This window comes from Macaca mulatta, chromosome 11 (genome assembly GCF_049350105.2).
Source record: "Macaca mulatta isolate MMU2019108-1 chromosome 11, T2T-MMU8v2.0, whole genome shotgun sequence".
In the NCBI taxonomy this organism is placed as follows: domain Eukaryota; kingdom Metazoa; phylum Chordata; class Mammalia; order Primates; family Cercopithecidae; genus Macaca; species Macaca mulatta.
Window position 1 is genome coordinate 51,392,409 of NC_133416.1, and position 14,064 is coordinate 51,406,472.

Consider the following 14,064-nt stretch of genomic DNA (forward strand, 5'->3'; position numbering starts at 1 on the left):
CTATTGGTAAGAAAAAAATTGAGCTGCTAAAAATATTTAGTTTTGGGTTATTTTGTATAACTTTATCATTTACATTGTCATTTATAGACGGTACAGATTTCAGATTTGTGGTGTCCAGAGTTTACACAATGTGGAATACTCTGTTTAAGAAGATGAATATAAAATTACATCTCAAAATTATATTCAGTGCCTCGGAAGGGGGCCATGCATGCAGAGTCCCTAAAGCTTCAGTGTTATTAACTTCGAGGTAAAGCCTACTGTGCATTTAGATAGAAGCAGATACATGACTTCCATTTGAACTAAAACCCTTTTCCCACCAAGAATTATTTTCTGAAAACCTAAAAGGATGAAAGGCTAAATTTTTGTAGCAGACTGCACATTAATCTGGTTTGCCCGAAGGTGGGAAAGTATTGTAATTAAGACTTTGGTGCAGTGTTTGCCATATGATGCTGATGGCCTAGTCATCAGGGAACTTTATAAATACTCAGATTGTTGGGTTTCATTACTGATGTTTTGATCCAGTAGGTCTGGGTGAGGGCCAGGGAATGGGACTTTGGAAAAGCTCCTCCAAGTGATGTTGATAATTGGGGATGTCTCCTTTCTGATTGAGAGACTACAGATGAGATCAGAGCATCTCCCTGAAATGCACCATGCAAACAATTGGGTGCCTGGACTTACCAAAAAGGCTTTTGAGGATCCTGGAGCTTAAATTCAAAATATTAATAAAATAGGGGGCGAACGTGGTGGCTCACACCTATAGTCCTGGCACTTTGGGAGGCCAAGGCAGGAGGATCACTTGAACCCATGAGTTTGAGACCAGCCTGGGCAACATAGGGAAACCTCAGCTCTTAAAAAAAATAAAAAATAAATTTAAAAAAAAATTAGAAAGAAAGAAAGAAAGAGAAGGAGGGAGGGAGGGAGGAAGTTAGCTTGGTATGATGGCACACTCCTGTGGTCTTAGCCACTTGGGAGGCTGAGGTGGGAGGATTGCTTGAGCCCAGGTCAAGGCTGCAGTCAGCCATGATGGCACCACTGCACTCTAGCCTGGGCAAGAGAGGTAGATCCTGTCTCAAAAAATAAACTAAAATAGGGTAGGTGAGGACTGTGGAGTGAAGGGCTCCACCATAAACAAATTAAATCCAATTTGTGGTAAACCTGGTTTGTTCACATGCATTCACATAGCCATGATAAAAATACCTAGGAAAATGGCACAGGTTTGGAATTTGAAGCAGTCTGAGCTTTTCTCTCTCATTTTCGTTCTGTTTCTTTTACTCTTTCTGTTTTGTTAATTGGCTGAAGAGGTTGCTGAGGCCACCCCAGAATGGCATCTAGTCTTCTGTGAAGGGCTTTTTGCTTTACCTGACTACATTTGTAAGATAATTGTTTCTGTGGAAACCTAGGTAAAATTTCCAAAATACTGTGCTACATGCTGCATTTCAATATTCTCAATAGTTAGTAGCCTACAAATTTCCATGTGAACTACAAATTCTAGCTTGTTGATCAGCTCCTCCAAGTCCTGGTACTTTTTTCATGGAGACTTCAGTGCTTTCCTTGATAACTAAATATAGTATCACCACTGGGGTTAGTAAGCATAAAACCCTCTAGATCCATCAGGGGATCACAAACATTAATGTGTGTTAGAATCACCTGGAGAGCTTATTTAAAAGACATCTGCATTAGCCACACCTCCAGAATCTGATGCCTGAGGTGTGCGGCAGACTTGGAATCCACCCTTCTGTCAAGCATGGCAAGTGATATGTCTGCTGGCTGGCAGAGAACTGCTCTTTGAGACACACTGCTACTGACAGACATTTTCTATAGTTAGAATTCCTCTTATCTCAGCTTTAATTTGTTTTCATATGCAACTGTTAAAATCAAAAGCCAAGGGGTAGAATGCAAATTCAATAGCAGTGGGATGACCAGGGAGAAAGGCACATGGTAGAGTCCTCCTAGGAGCTGAAATTTTAGAGCTGGGTCCAACAGAGGAGACTATGATTGGGGAAAGGTGCTGGTCTGAGTGACCACAAAGGAAGCTGGAGCCAGGGATGGGAAGGGAACCTGTAGAACCCTAAATGGCTCCCTCTGTTGCTTTATCTGCTTTACTCACTCTGCACTAGAAGAGCCTGGACAAGGACCGTGAAGGGTCTCTGGAGTCAAAAGTTGACTCCACCTTGGCCCCAATCTACCATGTCCCTATGATCTGGAAAAGACATCCAGCATACACAGAAGCAATGGAGCAAAGAGGTTGGATACATGGGCTCTAGCTTTGCTACTTACTGGTGATGTGGTCCTCGTCGAGTTCCTTAACCCTTCAGAGACTCAGTTTCTCATCTATTTAATGGGCACAGTAATAATACTTATCCCTTAGGGTTGTTGTGAGAATTAAAATAATATATGTAAGGCACTTACGACACTGCTTGCCATGTAGTAAGCTTTCAATAAGCTTTCACTGTTTTTTACTTAAAGCTCTTTCTTTCATCTGGCCAGAGATTGTCTTTTTTATTTAATTCAGAAATGCTGGATAGCTTGAGAGGGTGCCCTCTTGCCACCTATCCACTCTTCTGAGTTCTCTACTATTATCTGCTGTCCTGAGTCCTTAAAAAGGAGAAAGCTAAGAATACAAAATTCTCTCTCCCAAGGAAATACTCTGTATGTAGAGGGTTATCTGACACTGATGAGTTCCCATTGACATTTTAAAAGCATTTAGGATTTGAGTATTTTTTTAATCCTGATTCCAAGCTAGTTTTATTTATGCATGTCAGAAATAACTTGAATTGTTGCATCTGTTTAGCTCATCTGGATCCCCCTTGACAGATGGCTTGCTGCAGTATGTATGAGCTTTCATTTTATAAGCTGGGCCACAGCTTATAAAAATAAATCATTTCTATCCAAGGGTGTTTTAAAATATATTTTTTCTTAGAATTTTGACTTCAGTAACAAAGGGAATAAATGGTCAGCGATTAAGTAACACTGGTACTTTTAGCCCAAGTTCATTGTTCTCCTCCTAAAAGTAAACGCTAAAAGCAACTGTATAATGATCTTCTCTGCCCTCTTCCCCTTTACCTATAAGGTAAGTGCATAGATGGATTGAAAATGCGATGTACTAAATCTCTGGAGGTCAGAGAGGAATGGCCTCTCAATTCAGTCTCGGAAGCTCCTCTGAGTCCTATTAATGCCAATCCCAGTGGAAGCTCTGCCATCTGTCATGGTAGCCAGACAAAGGAAGTGTCCCATTGGTGGCCATCATCCGAGTAAATTAGGAGGGGGTTGGGCAAACGGCCAGAAGGAAGGCCTGTGCAGCCTTGAGAAAAGAATTCACACTGTTGGCACGATGATGCCCACGGGAACCCTTTCGGCAAAAATGGAACACGTAGAAGTAAACAAACCTATGTAGTGTCTGTTCTATTTCAGTTTCCTGTGTTGTGTGAGGGTACAGGTGTTTTACAATGGTGAGAATGTGAAAAATAATGAATAAAAATGAAGGATTTTATTTTCATAGGTGCATGATTTCTAGCAAATGAGTTCCCAGAAAGTGGTTTTTTAAAAGAACTCTCCTGTATGAATCAGGCCATGAGAAGGCTGGGGAGGGGAAGGCCAGTGGTTCCTCCAGCAGAATGTTCTGTCTGGCAAAATTAGCAAGGGACTTGTTATAAGGAAATGCGATGCATCCCATATACAAAGAAAGTCCCCGAAGATCATGAATTTATCCAAAGTACACAAAGACCTCTTGCTCCTCTCTCAGTTGTGAATTTTTCCAAACCTCTCCTCAAGCAATTTTCATTTTCAGCTCTAAGAGTTAACTATGTTTACTTCTATATAAAGCAGCAATTCCTTTTATTTGTCCAAAACTCATCTTCTTCAGGGCCATCATTTTGCCCATGACCTGTCAGTTCTTGCTGGCCCTGAGTGTCTGCCCTGCCCACCCTGAGGCATCCTGTCTTCATTTGTACATACATGAGCACCTTTGTAATAAAATTTACATGCCCTGTAGGAATTGTCTTCAGAGCCAGAGGAAGGATTTGAAATATATAATTATTCATAATCCTTGAAATGTGAACATTTTGCTTTTCCCAGTTTTTCAGATTATATCCAGTTTTAGCTATATCATGGAATCCATCAGATAATTATGACAAGTGCATTTTATTTGAAATGCTAAAACTTTGTGTATTTTTCTGGGCACATTGTCTCATAGTTTACAAGTTGGCTAACAGATATTTTTCTGAGTTAATATGTGTCAAAAACTAGTTGGTATCTGGAGAACACAGAAATGAACATGACACAGTTCCCAATCTCAAGAAAGTCATAGTCTAATGGTCATCTCATTCAGTATAACCACTTGTCTTCTTCTTTCTCTGTTTATGATCACATGTTCCTACCTGTACTCTTCACATTGGATTGCTTCCTAAGGAATAGCCTCCCACTTAGGAAGTAACAAAGACAAGAGAGGCACTTTGAGAAGCTGTATCAGTTTGTTTTTAAGTCTTAAGAAGGTATTTTGATTACTCAAATAATTATGACTATTTCATAAATTAATAAGTAAATATTTTCAGTTTGCTACATGGCCTCCTCATAACCCAAGTACTTAACATGGTTTCTAGATATCCCTAAATTGCCTAGGGAGAGACATGAAGAGATGCTAACTCATGAGCCCTGGTTTTACTGCTCACATCTAGAATGAGGGGAGATTGAATATGGATGGCCAAGAAAACTGGTACAGCAAATTGCGTATTTCTTTTACTTATCAAAAATTCATCTTCTTCAAGGCCCTGGTTTTGTGCTGTCCCATGATGGTTGCTGAATGACTTTGTGGAGCATAACTGCACATCCATACACCTGCACTGGGTGTCAAAGTCTAGCCAAGTCATCGCACCCATGTGGTAGAGAAGGGCCTGCAGCACAGCTCAACCACAATGCTAACTGGCACTCTGCAGAGTAAAAGATTAAAAATATTATATTTGCATATTTCAATCATGAAAAGTTCATTCTGTGGTGGAATTATCAGTACCTTATAGTCTTTTTCCTTAGTTGAAAAAAAACACTTTCCCTCAAATTGTTGTCATTTGCTATTTAAGCGAGGTTAATATTTAATGAAGAATCCTTTTAAAATGACCTATCCTCGGATTCTGTAAACTCCCACAAAGTAAAAAGATAAAATTTTCATTATAATATCATCTCTGACAAGCAGTAAGATTCATTAAAAGCCCCAAAACCAAAAAAGAGGTAATCCCACCAGCACTATGCAGTGATTTCTCATTAGAGGAGATAGTGAAGTATTGCAACAAGGAGATTAATAGAAAGAATGTATGGATTCTTACCCTACCTCCTTGCTGATTTACATCATGCTATGTAGTTGAAACAACAGGGGAAAATGCAAAAGCTCTCATATGATTAATGCTGAAATACAAACCCTCTGGTTACTGTCGATTATATATTCACAACAACACACTTGGGAAAATGGCTATAGAAGCACTTTCTATTCTGTTCTTTTTTGTCTTAAATCCTTTCTATATGGGTCATTTCAGGGACTCAAATTTATTTTTTATGGTAAACACTGTTTCTCAGAATATACAATTTTTTTTTTTTCAGAAAACCTTTCTCCTTCTAAAATTGTATATTCCATCTTCTTTGCTCTAATGTTGAGATTTCCTGGCCCAGCACAAAACACTAAGATTTAGGCAATGTTTATTTCACAGACTCATCAAAGAGACTTTTAGGGCTGGGAGGAAATCTTAAGGATTATCTAGCTCAACTCCCTCACCTTATAGACAAGAACACAGGGGTTGGGTTGCCCTGCCTGACTTTACCTTCTGCTTTGCCGCATCTGATAGAGCAAACTGAATTTCTTAAGGAGGAAGAAGCATTACCAAGGTAACGACACAGTGTGTGGAAAAAATGGAAGGATGGATGACAGAGAAAGATGAACATCCTTCCTCTGTAAACAGATAAATGAACTAGAGGTCATATCAGGTGGGCAGAAACAAACAAACAAAAATAATAAGAAGGGCCGTTTTTTTCTACCATTTTAGCAGCTTCAAGTTTCAGCTGAGTGAGGGAAGGATGCTGCTGCATCCGCAGGAGGGAGAAGAAGGGAAATGTGATATGAATAGGCAGCCTGGCTCACTGCATCCCTTCCCCTCTGCACTTCCCCACCCCAACATGGCCTCTCTTTTGTGGCAGAGAGGTAGGGACACGATCCCCTGTTTTTTAGCCTCAAAATTCATAGATATAAAAGGTCTTTCCTCAGGGCCAATACTACTGTAGACAAACTACTAATTGCTAAGGATTTTTAACATGTTAAATATGCTGATTCACAAAGCATATCTACATAGAGCCACACACTGGGTCCTCTTGGATAACTGGTTCCATGTCATCTTCCTATTGTTGGTATTTAGTAATGTATACTCTTTTATCCCAACAGAAAAATTAGATAATATCATCAATTTTAGGATATATCTTTGTTACAATCCTTACATGTCCTTCTCTCTATTCCATCACCAAGATCCTATACTGTGTGGAATAAAGAAGTAGGGAAAAGAAATTGGAGAAATAATACTACCCTACATTTTTGGCAAACAATATATTTCAGAGAGTGTTCCAGTACAACATCTCACTTTATCCTCACAAATAATCCTTTGAGGTAGTTACACTGGTATTATTCTCCATTTCACAGAATAAAAAATTGGATTCTATACACGACCAATAAGTAGACAGATTTGTTGGAGGAGGGCAGAATTATGGAACTGGAAGGCATCTAGTTCAGTTTTCTCAATTTGAAAATAGAATAACCGTGGTCTAGAGAGGTTAAACAGGTGACCCAAGGTCATATGCTTTAAGTTTAGTGTTGGGATGAGATGGCCATCTGCTGATTTCTAGCCTGCAGCTTTGTCGCCATGGTGCTCCCTTTTACAAACCAGTAAAGATGTGTTGGAGTAGATGATGATATCCACTAACTGATGTTAGGCCACACAGTTTTAATTTGCTCCTTCTCCATCCCATCTAAATGTTCAGACATCAGGACACTTGAGAAATAATAAAAAGTGATCCTTGGGTGTGCAAGTTTAGTGATCAAACTGATCCAGCACTATTCACTTGGTAGAAAAATAATTGAATAGTGCTGGAAAAAGTTCTTTGGGAGAAAGAAACGTTTGGGAGTCAAGAAAGTAGTGGGAACCAGGTATGGTGACTTGGGCTTGTAGTTCTAGCTACTTGGGAGGCTGAGGCAGGAGGATTGCTTTTGTCTAGGAGTTCAAGGCTGCAGTGAGCTATAATTGCACCACTGTGCTCCAGCTTTGCAACAGAGTGAGACACTGTCTCAAAAGGAAAATAAAAATTTAAAAAGGAGATGGTGATCAGTCATACAAGCACAAGGACCTCTTCCCCCACCATGTGGTCTGGCTTTGTAACACGTACAGTTTACAGCAAGAGAATAAATATAAAGCTCCTACAACAGAGGAGAACCCAAAGCCCCTCCTTCAACTTGCTTTCTGTCATGGCATCTACAGATTAGTGTCTCCTTAATACTGGATAAGAATCTCTGAACTTTTTCATTTCTCTTGTTTCTCATCCCTTTCCGGCCTTTTTCTACAATAATCTCCATTCTTTTTGTTTGTTGTCCCCTCAGCCTCTTTCATGTCATCTCATCTTTTCATATATACTGTTCTATCTGCAACATACTGAAAGCGTAAACTAAAATAAACACAAAATTTTCCAAACTGTTTTCTGTCCTGCTTGTTCTTCAAGGACCACATGAATTGTTCCTTCCTCAAAATCTTCCCTGCAGAAAGTATCCTTCAGGTTTTTTTTTTTTTTCCCATTTCCTCAATATCTACAGCATTTATGGTTTGTATCACTCATTTGGCACCTCTCAGATGTAGCCTCTTATTATTCATCTGTTGATCTCTGTCCTGTTCCCCTAACAAAATGATGAATTCCTTTCTGAAAGGCAGAAACATATGTCTTCAGCATCTACCAATGTGTTCTACACAGAGTCTGTTATGGTTGATCCTTAGTATGAACCTGGTTTAGTTTTGAAGATCTCATGAGTGGTTTGAACTTAACAACACCAGATGCTATAAATATTTTATCATATCTGAAACAACATTCCCAGTGTTCAGAATTACTTTCCAGTTGGGTATGCCCAAAATCATTCAGGCAAGAGTTTTCATTTCAAATATTATAAGCTCTATATAGCTGAACAATGTCAGGACAAGCAGATTTACTATTTCCCTTCATATAGTTTAGGTAAGTTCTCTTCGTAGAGGAGCAAGTTGCACCTTCTCATGCAAATAAAAAAATTATCATGGTTTAGGCAAGGCTTTCGTGATAATAATTACAATAATTACTGGGCCCCTATTATGTATCAGGCACTGTCCTTAGTGTCTAGTAAACCCCTATTATGTACCAGACATTGTCCTTAGCATCTAGTAATCGCATGAAATTCTTTAATAAATACTATTATTTTCTACATGTAAAGAAACTGGGCTTTAGAGAATTTAACAACTGACTCCAGATCACACAGCTAGTAATTTTGGAGCCAGGATTAAAAGTATTTAGTCTTACCTATAATAGGAGCTTTAATAAAATATGTAATTATGATGATAAAATACTTTCCTAAACTCCTCACAGTTATGTCTTTTATATTTTTATGTAGTTGGATATTTTGTTAGACTGTATATTGCCAAATAATCATATGAAGCAGTAACAATAATGTTAAATAATGTTACTTCAAATACAAAAGAAAAAAATTTTGGCATAATACATAAAATTATTTTAACTAAAGCTTCTGGAACCCGGTACATACGTCCCCTAACTTGCTACAACAAACCTATAAGGCAGGTATTACTGTATTATTATAATATACATGATGCTGTAAAACTTGCAATAATCTATAATGAAAAAATTATAATAGAATCTAGTATCACTTGAAAGTTTTTTCACTTTTTGTCCATTTGTAGAAATTATAATAAAAATTATAATGGACTCTAGTATACCTGAAAAGTTTTTTCCACATTCTTTCCATTTGCAAATGTAAAAATTTCATTTGATAATATATCATTAAATATTGTATTTATATAAGATTTTTAAATACTAAAAAAAGAAATGTTAGTTGCAATCTCTTCAAATATATCTTTTCAAGCAGTTCATAAAGTATGGTTACATTTATGTCTGATAAATGCATTCTGTTCAATGAGAATCTGATGCAATTATTTTTAAAGTCTTGAAATAAATGCTCAAGGATTATTGATCTGAATCACATCAACTAATGGTTTAATCAACAGGTCACCTACAAACAGCAATATGAATTCATTTGATATACTGCTGTGCTTGCATTGCAAAATGATTTATTTCTTGCCCAGACATAATTATAAAACTGTAAGAGATGTTCAATCATACATTGAACTTTTCTAAGAATTTCATTAGACTTTGTTTTTTCACATTAATTGAAATGTTCTAGAGGATAACCTACATGGAACCAAATTTGAGTATAGCTATGGTGCCTATAAAACAGGGAGACTTGATCTTGTTAGTATAAATACCATAAATTACTGGCTCAGGGACCTACAGTTGTGTTTTCGTATGCCCAGAATCCATTTAGTAAATTCCCTTTGCCAATTCACTTAGTGGCAGCACAGCACTCTCAAAAAATTAATTGTTAACCAGTCTAAAACATTAACAATTTATGCTATATACCATTATCCTCATTTTATTGAAGAAAACCCTATTGCAATTTTATGGCCCTTTGATTAATGCAGTATTTCTTTTTTAATGCAGGCAAATGGTTTAACTATGGAATTATCTTCCTCGTCTTGATTTTGGATCTTAATATGTGGAAGAACCAAATATTTTATAAACCTCATGAATATGGGCAATATATCGGCCCAGGGCAGAAGATATATACAGTGAAAGACTCAGAAAGTTTAAAAGATTTGAACAGAACCAAGCTATCCTGGGAATGGAGGTCCAATCACACTAACCCTCAGACTAATAAAACATATGTTGAGGGAGACATGTTCTTACACAGCAGGTTCATAGGAGCCAGTCTTGATGTCAAGTGTCTGGCCTTTGTTCCAAGCCTGATAGCCTTTGTGTGGTTTGGATTCTTTATTTGGTTCTTTGGACGATTTTTGAAAAATGAGCCACGCATGGAGAATCAAGACAAAACTTACACTCGCATGAAAAGAAAATCTCCATCAGAACATAGCAAAGACATGGGAATCACTCGAGAAAACACCCAGGCTTCAGTAGAAGACCCCTTGAATGACCCTTCTTTGGTTTGCATCAGGTCTGACTTCAATGAGATCGTCTACAAGTCTTCCCACCTAACCTCGGAAAACTTGAGCTCACAGTTGAACGAATCTACTAGTGCAACAGAAGCTGATCAAGACCCAGCGACTTCTAAAAGTACACCTACGAACTAGACTCGGAGATAGACTTGGAGATAGCACAAAAAGCAACCTTGAGTGTAACTTTAAAAATCTAGTCTTTCATTTTGTATATGTAAGGTTTACATAGTGTTAGGTAAAAATATGAACAATGCCACAACGGTGCTCAACATGCTTTTTCTAGGATTCATTGTTTTCTATTTGTATTATAATACACGTGCCTACTGTATACTTAACAGTCCTCTAGAGATTGCTTTTCACAATTGCACAAGCTATTACTGACTTTACAGCATAGTAGAAGATTAGCTGATGACCCATGTATCTGATGTTCAACCATAGTGGTGCCTTGAGACATTAAACTGTTTTTAACTGTACCAGAAATGAAGTGTGGAACAGTTACCTAACCTATTTCACATGGGCGTTTTGTATACAACTATTTTGATCTACACTTGATGTCTGAGCAGTAAACAGAAATAGCTAAATGTGGCTCAGGAAGTATCTCTTGGTTTCTTATTCAGCAGCAGAGTTGGTGACTTTGACAACTGGACTGCAGAGAAACATGTTGATCACCTTTTAATTTTTATTGGCTGTCTGCCAAATATAAATACAGATGCAAAATTCAGTAATGGGAGATCTATAACCCAACATGGGTCACTACTCGTGAAATGTGACTTTCTCCCACCAGTAATTGCAATTAGGTGATAATACCTAATTATGTTTCCTAATTAAAGATAAATTGCTACTTGATTAAAAATCCTGCCCTTCACCTTTGGGAACAAAGGTTAAGAGACACAGTTGGGTGAACTCTCAAATTTATTGGCATTTACACAAAGCCCCAACCAAGGAACTGAAGTTTTCATCATGTGAGAGCAGCACAGCCCACCATTTAAAAATATTTGTATATCTTTCTGCAAATATGACTCTGGATAGTGAAAATTGAAAAACATATGCCAACCCCGAGCAAGGGAACTCCTCAAAAAATCATGCAGCGGAACCTTGTCAGGTAGAGAAGCCGTGCATGAAAGAATTTTTTTAATGTCTTGTTTTGCGTGTGTGTTTTTTGTTTTTGTTTTTTAAGAACTAAATATTGCACATTAATAAATAAGAATTATACAGCAGTAATTATGTGATGTAGTTTTTTGTTTAATTGTACCTTGGCTTAAGAAAAGTCGATTTACATGGGGCTTTTAAAGCTTGATGCCAGGCAAGTTAAGAAAAGGCACACTCTGCCAACTTGCATTCAATTTTGTTCCATAAATTGTGGTTACGTTTCTTGACGGGGTGAGGGGAAATCACTTTTAAGGAAAAAATATTTTCCTGTCACACACTGACATAGCTGCATTTTGTCTTTATGATTTTTTAAATCTCTCTTGTTTTGATCTATCTGCTTTTAAGCTTGCAGCATACTGAATTTAGCATGCATAATAGAACTATGTATTTATCTGTCACTTGAGAGCCAGCTTTAATAAACATCTTTACTAAGCATTTGGAACCATGCCCCTGCTGTTACTTTTACCTTTAATAGCCATGCATGGTGCTACTTAGAATCATAAACATATCCAACACACACACACAAATGCAGAGATCAAGCTCACTATAGTAACCCATTGCCCATACTATCCAAAGGAACTTACCATGTTATGTGTGATAGGTGGCAAAACTAGCTATTACTAAATTTTGGCAGCCTAGAACATTCAACTTTTAGCTCTGGGACATGTAAAAACACCTAGCACCATATTTTTATTTATTCTGAAAGTCATAGTCTTGTAGAATGAAGAAAGAAGTTGATTTAGGAAGTAGATGTTTATTATCAGTATGCATGTCTTATAAAAATATTATTTGAGAATTTTTACATGGGTATTAATGGAAAATGTTTTAATGAGAAAATTTAATTAGCAGAAGTAAGAAAAAAGATAACAAACCTAGAACAACATGTTTATGTGTTTCTAGGGATTAGCTAGAAAAACTATAAAAAAAAGAAAATATATATTTAAAGTTTCCATAAATTTAGTAACAAATGGAATAATTTCCAAGGATATTTTAATAGTCAAACAAGACTTCAGCCTTCTAAGGCTTCCACTATTGAACTGTATTTACTGATAGTGACCTTTTCTTACCTACACGCGGATCTACTTTCGTCTTTTGCTGCCTCTTTTCGGTATTGCATTTATACCAAGTAAAGATACTGAAGTGAAATAAAATCAAAGTAAAAATTAAATCCATTCACGTTCAGTCTTGAATCCTGAGTCATATACCAATAGACTGAGACTCTACAGAGCTTTTTGAGTACCAAAACTTTTAAATTATTAAGGACATTTTAAAAAGAGATGTGTAGCAATCTCAGAAATTGAGGTTAAAAAAAAAGATTTAAAAAATTACTAAGCACAGATTCTAAAGAAAGCTTAACAAATGTGATGTCTTAATTGCAGTGATGCTTAAGTACTATAAACAATTATATTTCTACTGTTCAGTAATTACAGTACTTTCTTCCACACAGTGCAGAATTTGAACTAATTTGACATAATTTCAGTATCCTACATTTATAGAGTACTTCATTAGTAGTTTAAATGGAAAATTAAATAAACACTATGAATTTGTGCCTGATAATATACACTTAGACATAAATCTCATCACCACATGTCTATTTGTATTGTATAATCATAATTAGTTACCCCATTTTCTCCCCATGGTAGCTACTTATCATGTTACCTTATCTTTTAGCATAACTGAGATCACCGGCAAATTCTATTTAAAATGTTAAGAATTATTTCTTCTGCATCTGCCCTAAGAGTCAACCAGGTACAATTTTTTTTTTTTCTGTAGCATCAGATTTCACACAGGTAATGTCCTAAAACACTGCACCGCTGGCTGACAGTATAGGGAAAAAAGTGCAACATAGGCATTCAGATTTGAAGGAGGGATTCAATACATGGTAACTCACCACTGGGGTCCATAAGCAATTTTGTTACATTATTTGGCTGCCCCATGGGTCACCAACACAGCCCAATATAAAATATGAGAAAAACAGTGCTAATAAATCACTCTTAACTGTCCCTATAACTGATAATTCAGGAGGCCAACGGGATTATCTGACATTCAGCTAAGACCTCAGTACCCTGCCATTGCTTCTTATCTATCTGTCTTCACTGTGAACTGACCCTTATTTTAAATTTCAACTCATGGTTAGGCAGTTACAAGTAGGGTTATATTGGTTTTTTCCTCTGAGACTGTGACTTGGCTCACTATCCTATCTGGCCTGATTTCCTCGAGCTTTGTCCCTCAGAACCCAACTCTGGCCTGTTAGCCAGCCCTTACCTTTAAGAGAGCAAGAGAAACTCAATTAGTTCTGCAGCAGATAAACTGGCACTTTCCTCATTTATCCCCATTTAGACATTTAAACATATTTGTGTGCATAGAGTTGTAATTAGTGAGAATAAATATAGATAACAGAGTCAAGCTCAGAAACGTTTGGCTTGCTTCCATTTAAACTGGTCTACAACTGTCTTATTTGAACAACTAGGGAAGTTTAGATGTAGTATTTATAACTCACAAGTCACTCTTGTTGAAGAAACTAGAAAAATAGGTGGATATTTATAATGAAAAGAGAAGGTTAGGCAGATGGTGGAGAACAAGTGAAGGTTGCTGCAATGAAATCTTAAAATTAAAAACAGCAATTTAAACA

The 14,064-nt window shown here is 37.0% G+C and overlaps 1 protein-coding gene and 1 long non-coding RNA gene across 6 annotated transcripts in view; one reads left to right on the forward strand and one right to left on the reverse strand.

The window, feature by feature from the left end:
- TMEM117 (transmembrane protein 117) overlaps positions 1–11,500 on the forward strand; it is a 564,266-nt gene extending 552,766 nt beyond the window's left edge. For 4 of the 5 annotated variants that reach the window (XM_077952512.1, XM_015151464.3, XM_015151466.3 and 1 more), the window contains one exon: positions 9,772–11,500. In XM_077952512.1, the coding sequence (XP_077808638.1) occupies positions 9,772–10,418 (647 nt within the window). In that variant the 3' untranslated portion in view covers positions 10,419–11,500. 5 annotated transcript variants of the gene reach the window in all.
- The window catches only part of LOC114670831 (uncharacterized), a 43,822-nt gene that overhangs the window by 1,623 nt on the left and 28,135 nt on the right, over positions 1–14,064 (reverse strand). The window lies entirely within an intron of this gene.